The sequence below is a fragment of the Saimiri boliviensis genome, chromosome 8 (assembly GCF_048565385.1).
Source record: "Saimiri boliviensis isolate mSaiBol1 chromosome 8, mSaiBol1.pri, whole genome shotgun sequence".
Classification (NCBI taxonomy): domain Eukaryota; kingdom Metazoa; phylum Chordata; class Mammalia; order Primates; family Cebidae; genus Saimiri; species Saimiri boliviensis.
The window spans coordinates 19055936-19074011 of record NC_133456.1 but is presented as its reverse complement, the minus strand read 5'-3'; the positions used below and the strand labels follow the sequence as shown (position 1 = coordinate 19074011).

The 18076-nt window shown below is 39.5% G+C and overlaps 1 protein-coding gene across 2 annotated transcripts in view; it reads right to left on the bottom strand.

The window, feature by feature from the left end:
* Positions 1-18076, bottom strand: part of SENP5 (SUMO specific peptidase 5) — a 64145-nt gene that overhangs the window by 4670 nt on the left and 41399 nt on the right. The window contains exons 7-8 of one of the 2 annotated variants that reach the window (XM_010336952.3): positions 5366-5503; positions 665-748 (exon numbers count right to left, since the gene is read on the bottom strand). In XM_010336952.3, the coding sequence (XP_010335254.2) occupies positions 665-748; positions 5366-5503 (222 nt within the window). The remainder of the gene's footprint in view (positions 1-664; positions 749-5365; positions 5504-18076) is intronic. The other variant, XM_010336953.3, reaches the window with a different exon arrangement.

The following is an 18076-nucleotide window of genomic DNA, read 5'->3' as shown; positions in this document are numbered from 1 at the left end:
CACCTGGGCTTCAGTTTTCTCATCTAAAAAATAAAGATGATGTTTACCCCTAAATGTGCTGCCTACCTCCCAGGTTATGTGGATCAATTGAGCTCTAATGCACAAAAACACTGACAATACAGCTCACCATAAATGGAAGACACTGGTATTTACAACAGGAATGAGCAGCTGTGCCTGGGCACTCTGCCCCACAGTTTGAATGTCATGGGCCAAACATGGCACTGTATCCAGACTGCTGGGACTGAAGCTCTTGGGCTATTTTCCTCACATGCCTGGCAAGTAGCCTAGTGTACTTTCGCCCCTCAGTGGATCCAAATAGTCATTTCAGCATTTCTCTGGGTCTATATAGGTCATCTGGAAGTAAGAGCCATGACACAAGAGGCAAGTGCCACCCAAAAAACATTTTTTTCCCCCAGAAAAGCAAATACATCATTAGCAACTGCCTCAGGGAGGAAATGACTGAAGTGATTTGCTCCCAGGAAGCACTGGGCAACTGAGCAGCAGATGATGAATACTAAACTGAAGTTTATTCTCAGCTGCCTCCCTAGAACCTCCAGGCTCTCCTTGGTAGCTCTGTCACCAGTCTTCAAATGTTCCTAAAGGCACCCACCCTTAGATAATTCCATCCCCTGGACATGCCTGGATTTCATTATCACATACTTACCTTTGTAACAGCAGTCTGCCAACCCTGAAGAAATTCAGGTCTATTTTTTTCTCTGGCTTCAGTCAGCAAATACTTTCTTATATTCTGGTTAAAAAGAAACCACAACACAGATGCTGTGTTCCATCAGTTGGTGAAAAATGGAACATGCCCACAGCAGACAGAAGCAAAGGAGAAGGCTGTGGCCCCATAATTGGGCAAAGTATGCATTAAGAAGCTTGGAACAAACTTTTTTTAAGACACGGGATCTTGTTCTGTCACCTAGGCTGGAGTGCAATGGCATGGTCATAGCTCACTGCAGCTCTGAACTCCTAGGCTCCAGAGATCCTCCTACCTCCGCCTTCCAAGTAGTTGGGACTACAAGTGCACACCACTGCTCCCAGCTAAAGCTGGATCTTTATTTCAGACTCTTCATTTCATATTGTTAAGGAGGACTCAGATCTTCTGTATTCAAGGTATGCACCAAGACTGTGGACACTGACATTTGTTTAATCAGAACATTTTTTGAGATGGTTAGCTAACCCTTCCTAGCAGTAAGTCAGCTTGCTGCATTTGAAACTTACATACTAGCAAGTCAAAAAGAAAGTCTTTATCATTGCCAATGCTCAACAGAGGAAAGGAACCCATTGCAGACATCATTAATAACTAAAACTAAACGAAAAACATTCCAGTCTTACATATTCTGATACTCCTTATTTCTGAGGATTGCAGTAAAGGTTAACATTCAGTTTCTGGAAAGTTATACTAAAATTCATTATGAATACTGAATATGGTCAAGTCCAGTTTTGAAATATCTACCAAGATGAAGTCTGCTGAAGTTTCAAAATGTCCCCAAGGCCCTCAACCTCTGTGCATCTCTCTCTCCACATCAAGAGTGAAGTCAGAGGTTATGTGATTAACCCACTCCCATCCCACCCCCAACAAAAAGTGGACTGGGGCCAGATGTGGTGGCTCACACCTGTAACCCCAGCACTTTGGGAGGCCAAGGCGGGAGGAACACATGAGGTCAGGAGTTCAAGACCAGCCTGACCAACACAGCAAAACATACAGATAAAGAATTACCCAGGCATGATGGTGTGCGCCTGTAATCCCAGGTACTCTGGAGGCTGAGACGTGAGAATCGCTTGAACCTGGGAGGCGCAGCCATGAGCCAAGACTGGGCTATTGCACTCCAGCCTTCCAGCCTGGGTGACAGAGACTCTGACTCAAACAAACAAACAAAAAGGTGGACTGGAAGCCACCTCTTCAGAAGAAAAAATACATGGTGAAAGCAAATACTTAACTAAGTATGAGAGCATGTTGCTCTTCTCCCTTGAAACAAGTTCTCAGAATAAGCAGTATATGTAAATTCCTTTTTTTTTTGAGACAGAGTTTCACTCTGTCGCCAGGCTAGAGTGCAGTGTTGCAATCTTGGCTCACTGTAACCTCCACTTCCTAGATTCAAGTGATCCTCCTGCCTCAGCCTCCCAAGTAGCTGGGACTACAGGTGCCCAGCACCACACCCGGCTAATTTTTGTATTTTTAGTAGAGATGGGGTTTCACCATGTTGGCCAGGATGGTCTTGATCTCTTGACCTCATGATCCACCCACCTCGGCCTCCCAAAGTGCTGGATTGCAGGCATGAGCCACTGCGTCTGGCCAGTATATGTAAATTCTTAAATAAAATATAGGCAAAAAATATTTGTCCTTAAAAATGGTCATCACACTCAAAATGTACTGAGCATCTGTAATGGTTCAAGTGCTGGGGACACTAGTGAATAAAGCTCTTGTAGTCTCTGCTGTCATGGAATTTACACATTTATGTGGTAACTGTATAAAACATTTTTCATCAATTCTTTGGAAATATAGGCCCCTAACTCAGTTAAAAGCCACTTCTACAACCCACACATCCTCTTAAAACAAATAACAGCTTGATCCCATCTGCCAGGATGACTGAACTGTACTTGGCTCTAAATTACTTCTGGCTATCACCAAAAAGGAGTCTGCTCTTAGGGTCTTTTTGCAAATGTGCAAAATTATTAGGCCAATTATAATTTTGCTGAAAAGGAAAGAACTCTGCAGGATGGCTTGGGCAAAAATTCAGAAGATGAATTTTTCAGTGACTGTGCAGAATGTGACTTTGCAGGCCCTAATGATTCAGAATCGACTTAGAACCCAACTGCATGTTTTACAAACAAAATCCTGTTTAATCATCATTTACTCCATGAAGGCAAATCTCTGTCTGGACCATCCGTGACTCCCTAGCATCAGTGCCTGGCACAAAGCAAGAGGCACAGTAAATATTTCCTAGATGAAACACTTTTCCCGACACCTCTGCTGTCTTCTGCCTGTCAGAAATCTGATTCTTAAAGGCACTGATACGGTTGCACTTTTGGTTATATCTTTGCAGGTTTGTCTAGGAAAGAGACAATATAGACAGGCTCTGGTCAGTATGAGAATATGCTGGTTGAGAGACAGGCAAGGAATTAGGGGAAGGGAACCGGAAAAGAATGCTCACACCTGGTATTGTACCAACTCTTCTGGGCTGGAGTTAAGAGAACTCGGCCCAGGAGGCTTCTTGTTTTTGGAGTTTTTCCTGGATTTCTTGGAAATGAAAATGTGAATTTGGAAAACTTGATTTTCCTCATAATTTGCATTATACTTAATTTTTTTTTTTTTTTTTGAGGCGGAGTTACGCTCTTGTTACCCAGGCTGGAGTGCAATGGCGCAACCTCGGCTAACCGCAGCCTCCGCCTCCTGGATTCAATAATTCTCCTGCCTCAGCCTCCTGAGTAGCTGGGATTACAGGCACGCGCCACCATGCCCAGCTAATTTTTAGTATTTTTCGTAGAGACGGGGTTTCACCATGTTGACCAGGATGGTCTCGATCTCTTGACCTCGTGATCCACCCGCCTCAGCCTCCCAAAGTGCTGGGATTACAGGCTTGAGCCACCGTACCCGGCATACTTAATTTTTAAATTAAACGTAAATTAAACAAATGAGTCAAGAAAATATCTTCCTTGTTAAAAAAAAAATCTCAAAATAAGGACAAAATATTTTCCTTGTAATTAAAATATCCCAAATAAGGCTAAATCCCCTTTGAGTCCTACTTTTCTACAATTACCCAAAGGTAATAATCATTGATATAAAAAATGCTAAGATCCCATCTTTTTACTTACAAATATATATGTATGTGTCTACATATACACATGCATGATTTGTATATATATACTCATATACATGTATGTTTTCTGTAAATGTACTATCCTGTATCATTCCACAATTGGCTTTTTAAAATTCTGTGCCTTGGACATCTTTCTATTTGAGGACTTGAAGGTCTACTGTATCCTGCTTCACTGCTATGCTCAGTTTAGTAGTATGAGTATACTGTACCATAGTGTATTTAGCTATTCTCTTGATAGAACTAAACTGAGATTGTTTTATTTTGCACTATTATAAATAATGCTGCCATGAACATCCTAGTACATGCCCCATCCTTGTGTGCATATACAAGCATTTTTATGGATACCAAGAAATCAAACTGATATGCAACAGAATTTGCATGTTTTAATTTACAAAGCACTTGGAATTGATGAGAACTGCAGTTATCCCCAAGTGGCTGTATCAACGGATATACTCCACCAGAAAATACAAGAATGCCTATTTCCTTATGCTCACATAAACACTTCAATAGCATCACTTTTTCTAACATAATAGGCAAAAAATGTTAACTGATGTAGTTTTAATTTGCATTTCTTTTATTTCTGGTGAGGCTGAACATCTCTCCATGTGTTTTTAAATGGTTATTTGTATTTTTCCTAAAATTTACTGAATTAGCCTTTGTCCATTTCTCTTAGGTCCTTTTTCATCTGCAGGAGTTCTCTATGTATTCTGGATAATCATTGTCTGTTACTTATATCATAAACATTTGCTTCAAGTCTGCTGATTGTCTTTTAACTTTATGATAGACATAAGTTTTAAATTATGAGGTAGTTAAATTTATCAAACTTTTGATAAATGTCTTTGGTTCCATGTAAGAAGTCCTTCCCCACTCTATGAACATAGCATTTTCTAAATTTCATTCAAATACTTTTACAGTTTTGTGTTTTACATGTAGGTCTCCCTCTCCATCTATTCAGATTTCTTTTAAGTACTTAAATAAAGCTTTAGAAGTTTTCATCATAAATAATTTCCACATTTCCTGCTAGGGCATATTCCTGGGTTATTTATGTTTTGTTGCTTTTATAAATGGAACCTTATTTCCAGTTACATTTTCTAGCTGGTTCTTGACAGTGCAGGAAAATCCAGAAACCTAATTTTTCTTGATTTTGTATCCCATTATCGTCTTGAACTGTTATTAGCTGAACACTAATCTTTTGTCAATTGATTCTCTTGGGTTCTAATTTATTCTACAGGAGTTATTTTGAAGATACAAGCCAATTTTAGCTCTAAGATAATCCAAGAAAAACAATTTCTAACCACATTCAAGATGTAGTTTTAAGGGAAAAACAAGAGAATATCCAAGTAGAGTATCTCAGAGTGGGATCCGGATCTGAGACAGATCCTCTCTTTATCCAGAATTCCTCTTCCAGTCCTTTTCTCAAGTAATATCTTAGAGGATTTTCATGAAATAAACTGTTTTGACTGCTGCTGTTCTATCTAGAGCTAAGATGCTATTTGGCCAATCATAAAATAAATGAAAAAATAGGCAGCATATTAACTTACCTCTACACAAAACTTAAAATGAATGCCTTGGGAATCATAAAATGAAATAATTCGATTAGAGAGTGTCACAGTAATGAGAGACCAGTGGACTTCCAGATGAATAGGAATCAACAGAAGACTCTTTTTAAACAAATCCACCTGATCAAGAAAAGAGAAAGAAATGCAGCCATCACCACAGGCTATCCAAACCACCAAAAAACAGCAGATTCCATTTGCTGACCTTTCACCTGCACAAGAGCAAAAAACTAGGAAGCAGTGAACCAGAATTTGAACCCAGGTCTTACTCAAAGTCCATGTTTGTAACTACTAAGCTATATAATATACAACAATAATAAAAAAATAAAGATATACAAAGTACAATTTTCTAGTTAATCTACTAAACCTGTGTGTCAACTGCCTGATACGATTTGGCTCCTTATTTTTATGCTTACCTCATTTTTTCATGTACATATTTAACCTGGATTCAACTCTTGTTTAGCAAGGAATCACAGTATTAGAAAACAGTATTAAGGGGCTAGGCATGGTGGCTCACACCTGTAATCCCAGAACGTTGGGAGGCTGAGGCAGAAGGACTGCTTGAGCCCAGGAGTTTGATGACTGGGCAACATAATGAGACTCTGTCTCTATAAAAAATCGCTGGGCACTGTGGCTCACGCCTGTAATCTCAGCTTTTAGGGAGGCAGAGGTGGGAGGATAGCTTGAGCCCAGGAGTTCAAGACCTGCCTGGGCAATATAGTGAGACTCCGTTATAAAAATTAAAAATAAAAAAAAAATATATAAAAAATAAAAAATAAAGCCAGCTCAGTGGCTCACACCTGTAATCCCAGCACTTTGGGAGGCCAAGGTGGGCGGATCACTGGAGCTCAAGAGTCGAGACCAGCCTGGGTCACATGGTGAAACCCTGTCTCTACAAAAAAATACAAAATTTAGCTGGGCGTGGTGGTGTGCACCTGTAGTTGCAGCTACTTAGTAGGCTGAGGTTGAAAGGATGGCTTGAGCCTGGGAGGTGGAGGTTGCAGTGAGCCGAGATCATGCCACTGCACTCCAGCCTGGGTGACAGAGCCAGACCTTGTCTCGAGGAAAAAAAGTAAAAATAAAAAATCAGCTAGGTTTCGTGGTGCATGCCTGCAATCCTAGCTACTTGGGAGGCTGAGACAGCAGGATCACTTGAGCCCAGGAGGTCGAGCCTGCAATGAGCCATGATCACACCTCTGCATTCCAGCCTGAGACCCTGAAACAGCATGTACAGACTTTCTGCAGATATGGTGTAAGCAGCAGTTAAGATCATGGGCTCCGAAGCAAGTCTGTTCAAGTTCAAATTGTGGCTCTTCCACTTATTGGTCAGATGACTTTGGTAACTTCCTTAGCTTATTTGCACCTTGATTTCCTCAACTAATAAAATGCATAGAACAACAGTACCTACCTTATGAAGTTTTTAAGAGTAATAAACGAATACGTGTAAAATGCATAAAGCTTTGTTAAGCACATTATAAGTAGCCAAATACCTTAGTTATCATTATGATTACTCATGTGGGTCTCTCAAATGTCAAACTTGAGAAAAACATCCTCAATAATACTTTATGCATCTTTTATAATCCCAACACATCCTTTATATCATAATATGTATCACTTTACAATCTAGAAATGCTTGCTACTGCACTCAAAATTCCAGTTTTCAAGTGGGAGATAAAGTAGTAGGTGCTCCATACACATTTGTAAAAGAGCGAATGAATTTCTCTTTTCAGGTTTTTTTTTTTTTTAGAGTAACTTGGTGATTACTTGGGTTAAAACATTTTAAACTGGCCGGGCGCGGTGGCTCAAGCCTGTAATCCCAGCACTTTGGGAGGCCGAGGCGGGTGGATCACGAGGTCGAGAGATCGAGACCAACCTGGTCAACATGGTGAAACCCCGTCTCTACTAAAAATACAAAAAATTAGCTGGGCATGGTGGTGCGTGCCTATAATCCCAGCTACGCAGGAGGCTGAGGCAGGAGAATTGCCTGAACCCAGGAGGCGGAGGTTGCGGTGAGCCGAGATCGCGCCATTGCACTCCAGCCTGGGTAACAAGAGCGAAACTCCGTCTCAAAAAAAAAAAAAAAAAAAAAAAATTTAAACTATCTCAAATTCTCGGAAACTAATTTCCCAAGATTTCCTTCTCACTTTCTGATGTTCAAATAATGTCATGCTCTAAATGAATTTTCTACAAGTCTACATGACCTTGGAGCAAATCATTTTAGCTTTTCAGTTTCTGCATCCATAAACTTGGGGGAGTAATGTGGGCAGAAGCAGTGAAAAGAATAAACAATGGTCCTTTCCAGATTAAAAATTCTGAGTATCTGTTTTTTTTTAATTCCAAGTATCTAAAACAAGAAATCATATTTAGAATACAGTAGTTAATAAAACCAGATTTATATTCTTCTCAAAAAGTAATGTTTTCTTCATTGTAAAATAGATTTCTGTATAAGAATTAGAAAATACAGAAAAAGACACACTTCATGTATCCTTCCAAATCTTTTTCTTCTTCTAACCCATTAACATATACATACATACAGCTTTATACCAGTTGAGTATCCCTTACCCAAAAACCTGAAGTCCTTCAAAATCTGGAACTTTTTGAGTGCTGACATGATGCCACAGACTGTCCACAGGGGTGGCTGAGATAGTGACACTTTTGCTTTCTGATGGGTTAATGTACATAAACTGTTGCATATACAAAATTATTAATATTGTAAATTACCTTCAGGCCATGCATCTAAAGTGTATATGAGACATAAGTGAATTTCGTGTTTCGACTTTGGTTCTACCTCCAAAATATCTCATTATATATATGCAAAGATTCCAAAATCTGAAAAAGTCCAAAATCCAAAACACTCTATTCCCAAGCATTTTGGATGAGGAATATTTAACCTGTATACATAATTAAGAAAAATGTGCATGATAGACTGCATCATTGACTCCAATTACTTGTTGCCCTCCCTATGATAAGATTATATAGGCCTGCCCATTGCCATGTGACTTCTCTGCCCCTCCCAAAGAGAGAAGTGTAGTCCTGTCATGTGATTTGCTTTAATCAATAGGATGTAATAAGCTGAAGTGAAGTTATATCATGATCAAATTGAAACTTTAAGAGCTACCATGTGAAACTGCCATGTCTCAAGATAGGTGCTGCTCCTTCAGTCTGCTGCTGCTCATTCACAGAATGAAGAAGAAAAACCATAGGATCATCTGCTTAGATGCAGTAAAGGTATTTGATGAAAGTCAGTATCTACTTATAATTTAAAACTCTCAGGCAAATAGGAATAATAGGAAAGCCTACAGTTGACATCATACACAATAGTGAAAAACTGAATGCTTTCCTTCTAAGATTGAGAACAAAGGAAAGATGTCCTCTCTCATTACTTCAACTCAACATTGTACTAGAGTCTTAGCCAGTGCAATAAGGCAAGGAAAAAAATGGCATATAGATTGCAAAGAATGAAATAAAACTGTCACTACTTATAGACAAAACTGTCTTTGAAAATTTCACAGAATATACAAAAAAAGCTCCTAGAAGTAGTAAATGACTTTGGTAAGGTCAGAGGATACAAAGTCAAAATACAGAAATCAGCTGGGCGCAGTGGCTCATGCCTGCAGTCCTAGCACTTGAGGAGGCCAAGGCGGGCAGATTGCCTGAGCTCAGGAGTTCGAGACCAGCCTGGGCAATATGGTGGACCCCGTCTCTACTAAAATAAAAAATTGGCCAGGTGTGGTGGCATGCACCTGTAGTTCCAGCTATTTGGGAAGCTGAGGCAGGAGAACTGTTTGAACCCAGGAGGCAGCGGTTGCAGTGAGCTGAGATCCCACCACTGCACTCCAGCCTAGGCAACAGAGTGAGACTCCATCTCGAAAAAAATTACAAATAATGCTGAGAAAAATTAAAGACCTAAATACATGTAAAGATATACCATGTTCATAGACTGAAAGGCTTAATATTATTAGATGTCAATTCTCCGCAAACTAATGTATAGATTAAACACAATCACAATCATAATCCAGCATGCTTATTAAACAACAGAGTTTGATAAACTAATTTTAAAGTTTACATGAAAATATAAAGGACTGAGAATTGCTAAAACAATCTGAAAAAAACAACAAAGCTGGCAGACTCACGGTGATTTTGAGACACATTATGAAGATACAGTAATACAGTGTAGTGTTAACATAAAAAATAGACATCAGTATAAGAGAACAGAAAGTCCAGAAGTAGACTTACACATATATGGTCAGTTGACTTTCTATAATGGTGTCAAAGCAATTAAATTGGAAAAGAAAAATATAGTAAGAAAAAAAAATCTTGATCCCTGCCTACCTCACTTCTTATATACAAAATTCATTGAGATGCATCAGAGATGTAAATATAAAACTGGAAACTACAGAGTTATTAGAAGAAAACTCAGGAGGCAAATATATTTTAGACTTGACATATAAAGCAGTAACTATAACAGAAAAAATATAGTAAATTAAACTTGATCCAAATGTAAAACTTCCAGTCATCAAAAGAGTTAAGAAAGCAGAGAAGCAAGCCACAGACTGAGAGAAAACAACAAAGCATAGACCTGACAAAGAACTTATATCCAGAACATAAAAACATCTCCTACAACTCAATAATAAAAAGATAAACAACCCAATAAATGGCAAACAATATTAATAGAGACTTGACAAAATATATACAAATTTCAGTTTTGCAAGATGAAAATTTTGGAGATTGGTTGCATAACGCTATGAATATACTTAACACTACTGAACTGTACACTTAAAAATGTTTAAGAAAGTATATTTTATGTGTATTTTATATAATTTTAAAAGTACTCAGCCAGGCATGGTGGCTCATGCCTGTAATCCCAGCACTTTGGGAGGCCGAGGCAGGCAGATCACTTGAGGTCAGGAGTTTGAGACCAGTCCGGCCAACATAGTGAAAACCTGTCTCTACTAAAAATATAAAATGAGCCGGGTGCAGTGGCAGGTGCCTGTAGTTCCAGCTACTTGGAAAGCTGAGACAGGAGAATCACCTGAACCCAGGAGGTGGAGGTTGTAGTGAGCCGAGATTGTGCCACTGCACTCCAGCCTGGGCAACAGAGTGAGACTCTGTCTCAAAAAAAAAAAAAAAGTACTCAGTACAGTCTTTCGTAGGAAGCACTTACCATGATAACATATGTAACAATACAATTTTTTTAAAGATACAAAAGGCCCAAAGACAGAAAAATCACATGAAAAGGTGCTCAATGTCATTAGTCACCAAGGAAATTAAAATTAAAATCACAAGGAGACAATATATATACCCATTAAAATGGTAAAATTAAGAAGAGGCCAGGCATAGTGGCTCACATCTGTAATCCCAAAACTTTGGAGGTTGAGGTGGGAGGATATAATACAGTATAGTGTTAGCATGAGAACACAGACAAACTGAAAGTTGTATATTATCTGTTGTGAAGTCTCTGTTGAGGCCAAGAGATTGAGACCAGCTTAGGCAACAAAGCAAGACCCCTTACTCTGTTAAAAAAATAACAACAATAAAATTAACAGGAATGACAATACCAAATGTGAGGATACAGAACAAAGGAACTCTCACACATAAAATGCTGGTTGGATTGTAAAACAGTGTATCGCTTTGAAAAATGGTTTAAGTTTCTTGAAAAGTTAAACCTGCAGTCACCATATGATCTAGCAATCCCACTTCTAAGTATTTACCAGGAAACTGAAAATGTGTATCTACACACAGACTTACATACAAATGTTATATAGCAATTTTATTCATAAGAGAGAAAAATGGGACACAACACAAATATCCATCAGCCAGTGAATGGATGACAAAATGTGATCTATCTAAATAATAGGCCACTACTCAGCAACTACAAGAAATACACTACTGACACATGCAGTAACACGGATGAACCTCAAAACCATTATGCTGAGTGAAAGAAACCAAACAAAATAGTATGAGGCATGATTCTACTTATATAATTCTAGAAAATGCAAAGTTATCTAGAATGACAAAAAGCAGATTAGTGGTTGCTGGGTTAGGGGCTGGGCCAAGAAGGGTTGTACAAAGGATTATGAGGACTCTTTTGGAGGTGACGGAACTGTCCTATAGCTGATTACTATTATGTAAATGGTAGTCATATTTAAGTAATGTAGTATACCAAGGTTTACAACCTTTATTTTCCCTTTCTTGTACATTTTTTCATGGTCCCTGAAATTAATTGTCTTTATCTTTTGCTTAGTGTTCTCTTTACCTACTAACTGCAAACTCTCTTCTGGTTGCCTATATCTTTTTTTTTTTTTTTTTTTTTTTGCATTGATACACTTTAGAAATTTTATCAGTATCACATTCTTAGAGCCTTTTTTTCCTGCTCCCTTGAGGATTGGTGGCTCTCCAGGCTTGAGGCACATTGTCATTCTGCATCTATTTTTACTGTTATGTTTAGTATTCTCTTTGCCTGACCCTTGTTTTGGATCTCACTGCTTGGATGCTATGTCTTCTTGCTAGAGTACCTCCTCCTGTGACTCTGAGAAGGATGAAAGGTAAATATCTGGATAACTTACATCTCTGAAAACCTTTTTCTGTTAGTTTTTATGTTAGTTTCAGTCTGTCATTTTGTGGCACTTTCTGGGAGACTGCTTCAAAATTTTAAATGTTTTAAATTTTTGGCCTGGTATGGTAGCTCACCCCTGTAATCTCAGCACTTTGGGAGGCCAAAGCAGGTGGATCATCTGAGATCACAAAGTTCGAGACAAGCCTGACCAACATGGTGAAACCCTGTCTCTACTAAAAATACCAAAAATTAGCACACACTGCTGGATGTGGCAGTATGCATCTGTAAAAATTAGCATACACTGCTGGATGTGGCAGTATGCATCTGTAAAAATTAGCACACACTGCTGGATGTGGCAGTATGCATCAGTATCCAGCTACTCGGGAGGCTGAAGACAGGAGAACTGCTTAAACCAAGATTGCAGTACTGCACTCGAGCCTGGGAGACAGAGCAAGACTCCATCTCAAAAAAAGAAAAAAAACAGAAAAGAAAAACTTTTTCTTTTCTGTTTTTTTTCTTTTTTCTTTGACATGGAGTCTCACTTTTGCTGCCCAGGCTGGAGTGCAATGGCGCAATTTTGGCTCTGCAGCCTCTGCCTCTCAGATTCAAGCGATTCTCCTGCCTTGGCCTCCTGAGTAGCAGGGATTATAAGCTCCCACCACCACGCTCTGCTAATATTTTTTAATTTTTTAGTAAAGACGGGATTTCACCATGTGGCCAGGCTGGTCTCAAACTCCTGACCTCAGGTGATCCACCCGCCTCAGCCTCCCAAAGCGCTGGGATTACAGACAGGAGCCACTGCGCCATCAATGAGCTTTTTTCATACATTATTTGGTCACATACATGTCTTCTTCCCTTTTTTTTGAGATGAAGTCTCACTCTGTTGCCCAGACTGGAGTACAGTAGTGTGATCTCAGCCCAATGCAACTCCACCTCCCAGGTTCAAGCAATTCTCCTGTCTTAGCCTCCTGTATAGCTGGGACTACAGGCATAAATGTCTTCTTTCGAAAACATTTCAAAATGTCTGTTCATATCCTTTGCCCACTTTTGGATGGGGTTGTTTTCTTCTTGTAAATCTGTTTAAGTCCCTTGTAGGTTCTGGATATTATACCTTTGTCAGATGGGTAGATTGCAAAAAAAATTTCTCCCATTATGTAGGTTGTCTTTCCACTCTAATGATAGTTTCTTTTGCTGTGCAGAAGCTCTTTAGTTTAATTAGATCCCTTTTGTCTATTTTGGCTTTTGTTGCCATTGCTTTTGGTATTTTATTCATGAAGTCTTTGTCCATGGTAATAATGCCTAGGTTTTTTATGGTTTTGGGTTTTACCTTTAAGTCTTTAATCCATCTTGAGTTAATTTTTGGGTAAGTTGTAAGGAATGGGTCCAAGTTTCAGTTTTCTGCATATGGCTAGCCAGTTTTCCCAGCACTATTTATTAAATAGGGAATCCTTTCCCCATTGCTTTTCTCAGGTCTGTCTAAGATCAGATGGTTGTAGATGTAAGGCGCTATTTCTGAGGTCTCTGTTCTGTTCCATCAGTAGCAGTCTGTTTTGGTACCAGTACCATGCTTTTCTGGCTACTGCAGCCTTGTAGTATAGTTTCAAGTCAGGTAATATGATGCCTCTAGCTTTGGTATTTTTGCTTAGGATTATCTTGGCTATACAAGCTTTTTTCTTCCGTATGAATTTTAGAGTAGGTTTTTCTAATTTTGTGAAGAATGCCGGTGGTAGTTTGATGGGAATAGCATTGAATCTATGAATCACTTTGGGCAGTATGGCCATTTTCACAATATTGATTCTTCCTATTCACGAGGATGGAATATGTTTCCATTTGTTTGTGTCCTCTCTTATTTCCTTGAGCAGTGGTTTGGAGTTCTCCTTGAAGAGGTCCTTCACATCCCTTGTAAGCTCTATTCCTATGTATTTCTCTTTGTAGCAATCGTGAATGGGGGTTCATTCATGATTTGGGTCTCTGCTTGTCCATTGCTGGTGTATAGGAACACCTGTGATTTTTGCACATTGATTCTGTATCCCGAGATTTTGCTGAAGTTGGCTGAGACAATGGATTTTCTAAACATAGAATCATGCCATCTGCAAACAGAGACAATTTGACTTCCTCTCTTCCTATCTGAATACCTTTATTTCTTGCTCTTGCCTGCTTGCCCTGGCCAGAACTTCCAATACTATGTTGAATAGAAGTGGTGGTGAGAGAGGGCATCCTTGTCTTGTGCCAGTTTTCAAAGGGAATGCTTCCAGCTTTTGCCCATTGACATTGGCTATGGGTTTGTCATAAATAGCTCTTATTATTTTGAGATATGTTCAATCAATATCTAGTTTATTGAGAGTTTTTAAATTAAGGGATGTTGAATTTTATCAAAGGTCTTTTCTGCATCTATTGAGATAATCATGTAGTTTTTGTCATTGGTTTTGTTTATGTGATGGATTGCTTACTGATTTGCCTATATTGAACCAGCCTTGCATCCCAAGGATGAAGCCCACTTGATTGTGGTGGATAAGCTTTTTAATGTGCTGCTGGATTCAGTTTGCCAGTATTTTATTGAGGACTTTTACACTGATGTTCATCAGGGAAATTGGCCTAAAGTTTTCTTTTTTGTTGTGTCTCTGCCAGGTGCTGGCCTCATAAAATGAGTTAGGGAGGGGTCCCTCCTTTTCAATTGTTTGGAATAGTTTCAGAAGGAATGGTACCAGCTCGTCTTTGTATCTCTGATTGAATTTGGCTGTGAATCAGTCTGTTCCTGGGCTTTTTGTGGTTGGTAGGCTATAATTACTGCCTCAATTTCAGGCCTTGTTACTGGTTTATTCAGGGATTTGACTTCTTCCTGGTAGTCTTGGGAGGGTGTATGTGTCCACCAATTCATCCATTTCTTCTAGATTTTCTAGTTTATTTGCATAGAGGTGTTCATAGTATTCTCTGATGGTAGTTTGTATATTTCTGTGGGGTCTGTAGTGACATACCCTTTATCATTTTTTGTTGTGTCTATTTGATTCTTCTGTCTTTTCTTCTTTATTGGTCTAGTTAGAGGTCTATTTTGTTAGCTTTTTCAAAAAACCAGCTCCTGGATTCATTGATTTTTTTTAAGCGTTTTTTGAGTCTCTGTCTCCTTCAGTTCTGCTCTGATTTTAGTTATTTCTTGTCTTCTGCTAGCTTTTGAATTTGTTTGCTCTTGCTTCTCTAGTTTTTTTTTGATAGAGTTTCACTCTTGTTCCCCAGGCTGAAGCGCCATGGTGTGATCTGGGCTCACCACAACCTCTGCCTCCCAGGTTCAAGTGATGCTGGGATTACAGGCATGTGCCACAATGCCCAGCTAATTCTGCATTTTTACTAGAGATGGGCTTTCTCCATGTTGGTCAGGCTGGTCTCCAACTCCTGACCTCTGGTGATCTGTTGGGATTACAGGCATAAGCCACCATGTCCAGACACTTCTCTAGTTCTTTTAATGGTGATGTTAGGATGTCAATTTGAGATCTTTCCAGCTTTCTGATATGGGCATTTAGTGCTATAAATTTACCTTTTATCACTGCTTTAGCTGTGTCCCAGAGATTCTGGTACACTGTCTCTTCATTCTCATTGGTTTCAAAGAACTTAATTTCTGCCTTAATTTTGTTATTTACCCAGGGGTTATTCAGGAAGAAGCTGTTCAATTTTTATGTACAGGTATTGATCAACTCACGACCTATGCAACTTACGACCATTCAACTTTACGACCACAATCACTAGCCACGACTGCTCCGCGTCTGGCAGTGCAAATGTTGCCTAGCTGGGCGTATGACAGTGCGGACCAGCTTCCAGCAGCACTACCATCTCCGCATGCACCATTTCAACTGTACAAATAGCCTACTCAACTTACAACCAAATTGTGTTATGACCGATCTGCAGTCCTGACCGTGGTCGTAAGTCGAGCACTAGCTGTTGTTGCCTTTCTTTTTTTTTTTAAATTGAAACAAGGTCTTAATCTGTCACCCAGGTAGGAGTACAGTGGTGTGATCAGGGCTCACAGCAGCCTCTACCTCCCAGGCTCAAGCAATCCTCCCACTTCAGCCTTCTGGATAGCTGGTACCACAGGCAAACTTTAGCCTTCTGGATAACTGGGACCACAGGCTGCCACCATGGCCAGCTAATTTTTAAAAATGTTTTATAGAAACAGGGTCTCATTAGGTTGCCTAGGCTGGTTTCAAACTCTTGGGCTCAAGCAATCCTCTCACTTATGGTAATTTTAGGCCTCCCAAAGTGTTGGGATTACAGATGTGAGACACAGCACCCAGCCTAGTACCTCTTTAAATGTCACATCATTTCCAACCTTTCTTTTTCATATTATGTTATGCCTACTTCTTATATCCAGTATATAGCTGGACTCTTTTTACTTAACCCAATCTGAAAGGATCTAGCTCAAAATCTGCAGCCCACAGGCAGCATATAGCCCAGGATGGCTTTGAATGCAGCCGAATACAAATTCATAAACTTTCTTAAAACATTATGAGATTTTTTTGTAATTTTTTTTTTTTTTTTAGCTCATCAGCTATTGTTAGCATTGGTGTATTTTATGTGTGGCCCAAGACAACTCTTCTGCCAGTGTGGCTCAGGGAAGCCGAAAGATTGAACATCCCTGATCCAGAGGAGGAAATAATTTAGTTCATTACTATTTAATGAAATAACTCACATATTTGACTTTATTCTTTTACTCTCATGTTCATCATTCAGATATTTTTCCATAAAGGTATATTTTCTGCCCACACTGCTTGCAATTTTCCCCACCCCAAACGGAATATAATCATTGTTCATTATCTGCATAGCTTTTCCTGCTTAAGTAGCATCCAATTACATGGATGTACATTTTTAATTTGAATCCCCTACTACTTGTCCTACATTTTTCTTTTTTTTTTGAGACGGAGTTTCGCTATTGTTACCCAGGCTGGAGTGCAATGGCGCGATCTTGGCTCACTGCAACCTCCGTCTCCTGGGTTCAGGCAATTCTCCTGCCTCAGCCTCCTGAGTAGCTGGGATTGCAGGCACGCGCCACCATGCCCAGCTAATTTTTTGTATTTTTAGTAGAGACGGGGTTTCACCATGTTGACCAGGATGGTCTCGATCTCTTGACCTTGTGATCCACCCACCTCGGCCTGCCAAAGTGCTGGGATTACAGGCTTGAGCCACTGCGCCCGGCCTTGTCCTACATTTTTCTAATGTAAATATAACCATAGGCCATCCAGTCACACAAGTCACACACGTGGAAGTTATCTTTCACACTTCCTTGTCCTTCATCTCCATAACCAACTTACCACCAAGTCCTGTTAATTTTACTTCCTACATCACACTCATCTTCCGTCTCTCCTGCTATCATTCTAGTTCAAAGTACCATGAATCTGAAATAGTCTCCTGTTCTACCCACATCAACTTTGCTCCCACACCCATCCATCTTCTTCAGTACTGTTAGAACAAAGACTACAAAGTAGATAATGTCACCTAAAACCCTATAATAGTTTCCTATTACATTTAGGATAAAATCCAAAACACAAACCTCAAGGCCCTTTTATCTCCGGATCAGATGCACTTCATGCCACTTTCTTCTTTGCTCTCTGTATTTCAGCTACACAGCCTTTTCCCATTCTTCTATCAGATACTTATTCCTTCTGTCTATAATGTTTCACATACTCCTTTTCTAGTCGACTCATATTCGACTTTGACATTTCTGCTTAAATATTACTAAATATTACTTCCTATGAGAAACATTCCCTTACTCTCAGGCTAGATTAACCAAACCCCCACTCCAATACACTCCCATAGTATCCAATACTTGTCTTTGTACCCACTAAACAAATAATGACACGAAATGTCTCTAATACTGTTTTACTTACCACTTTATTGATTTACCATATGTCTGGCATTATGATACTATAAAGTAATAAATTTGGTCTTTGATCTCGTTTCCTGGCATACAACTCCTAAAGTCCTTTAAATTTCCAAAATGACGTCTTTTTTTTTTTTTTTTTTGGACAGAGTCTTGCTCTGTCACCCAGGCTGGAGTGCAGTGGCGTAATCTCAGCTCACTGCAACCTCCACTTCCTGGGTTCAAGTGATTCTCCTGCCTCAGTCTCCTGAGTAGCTGGGAGTATAGGCGTGTG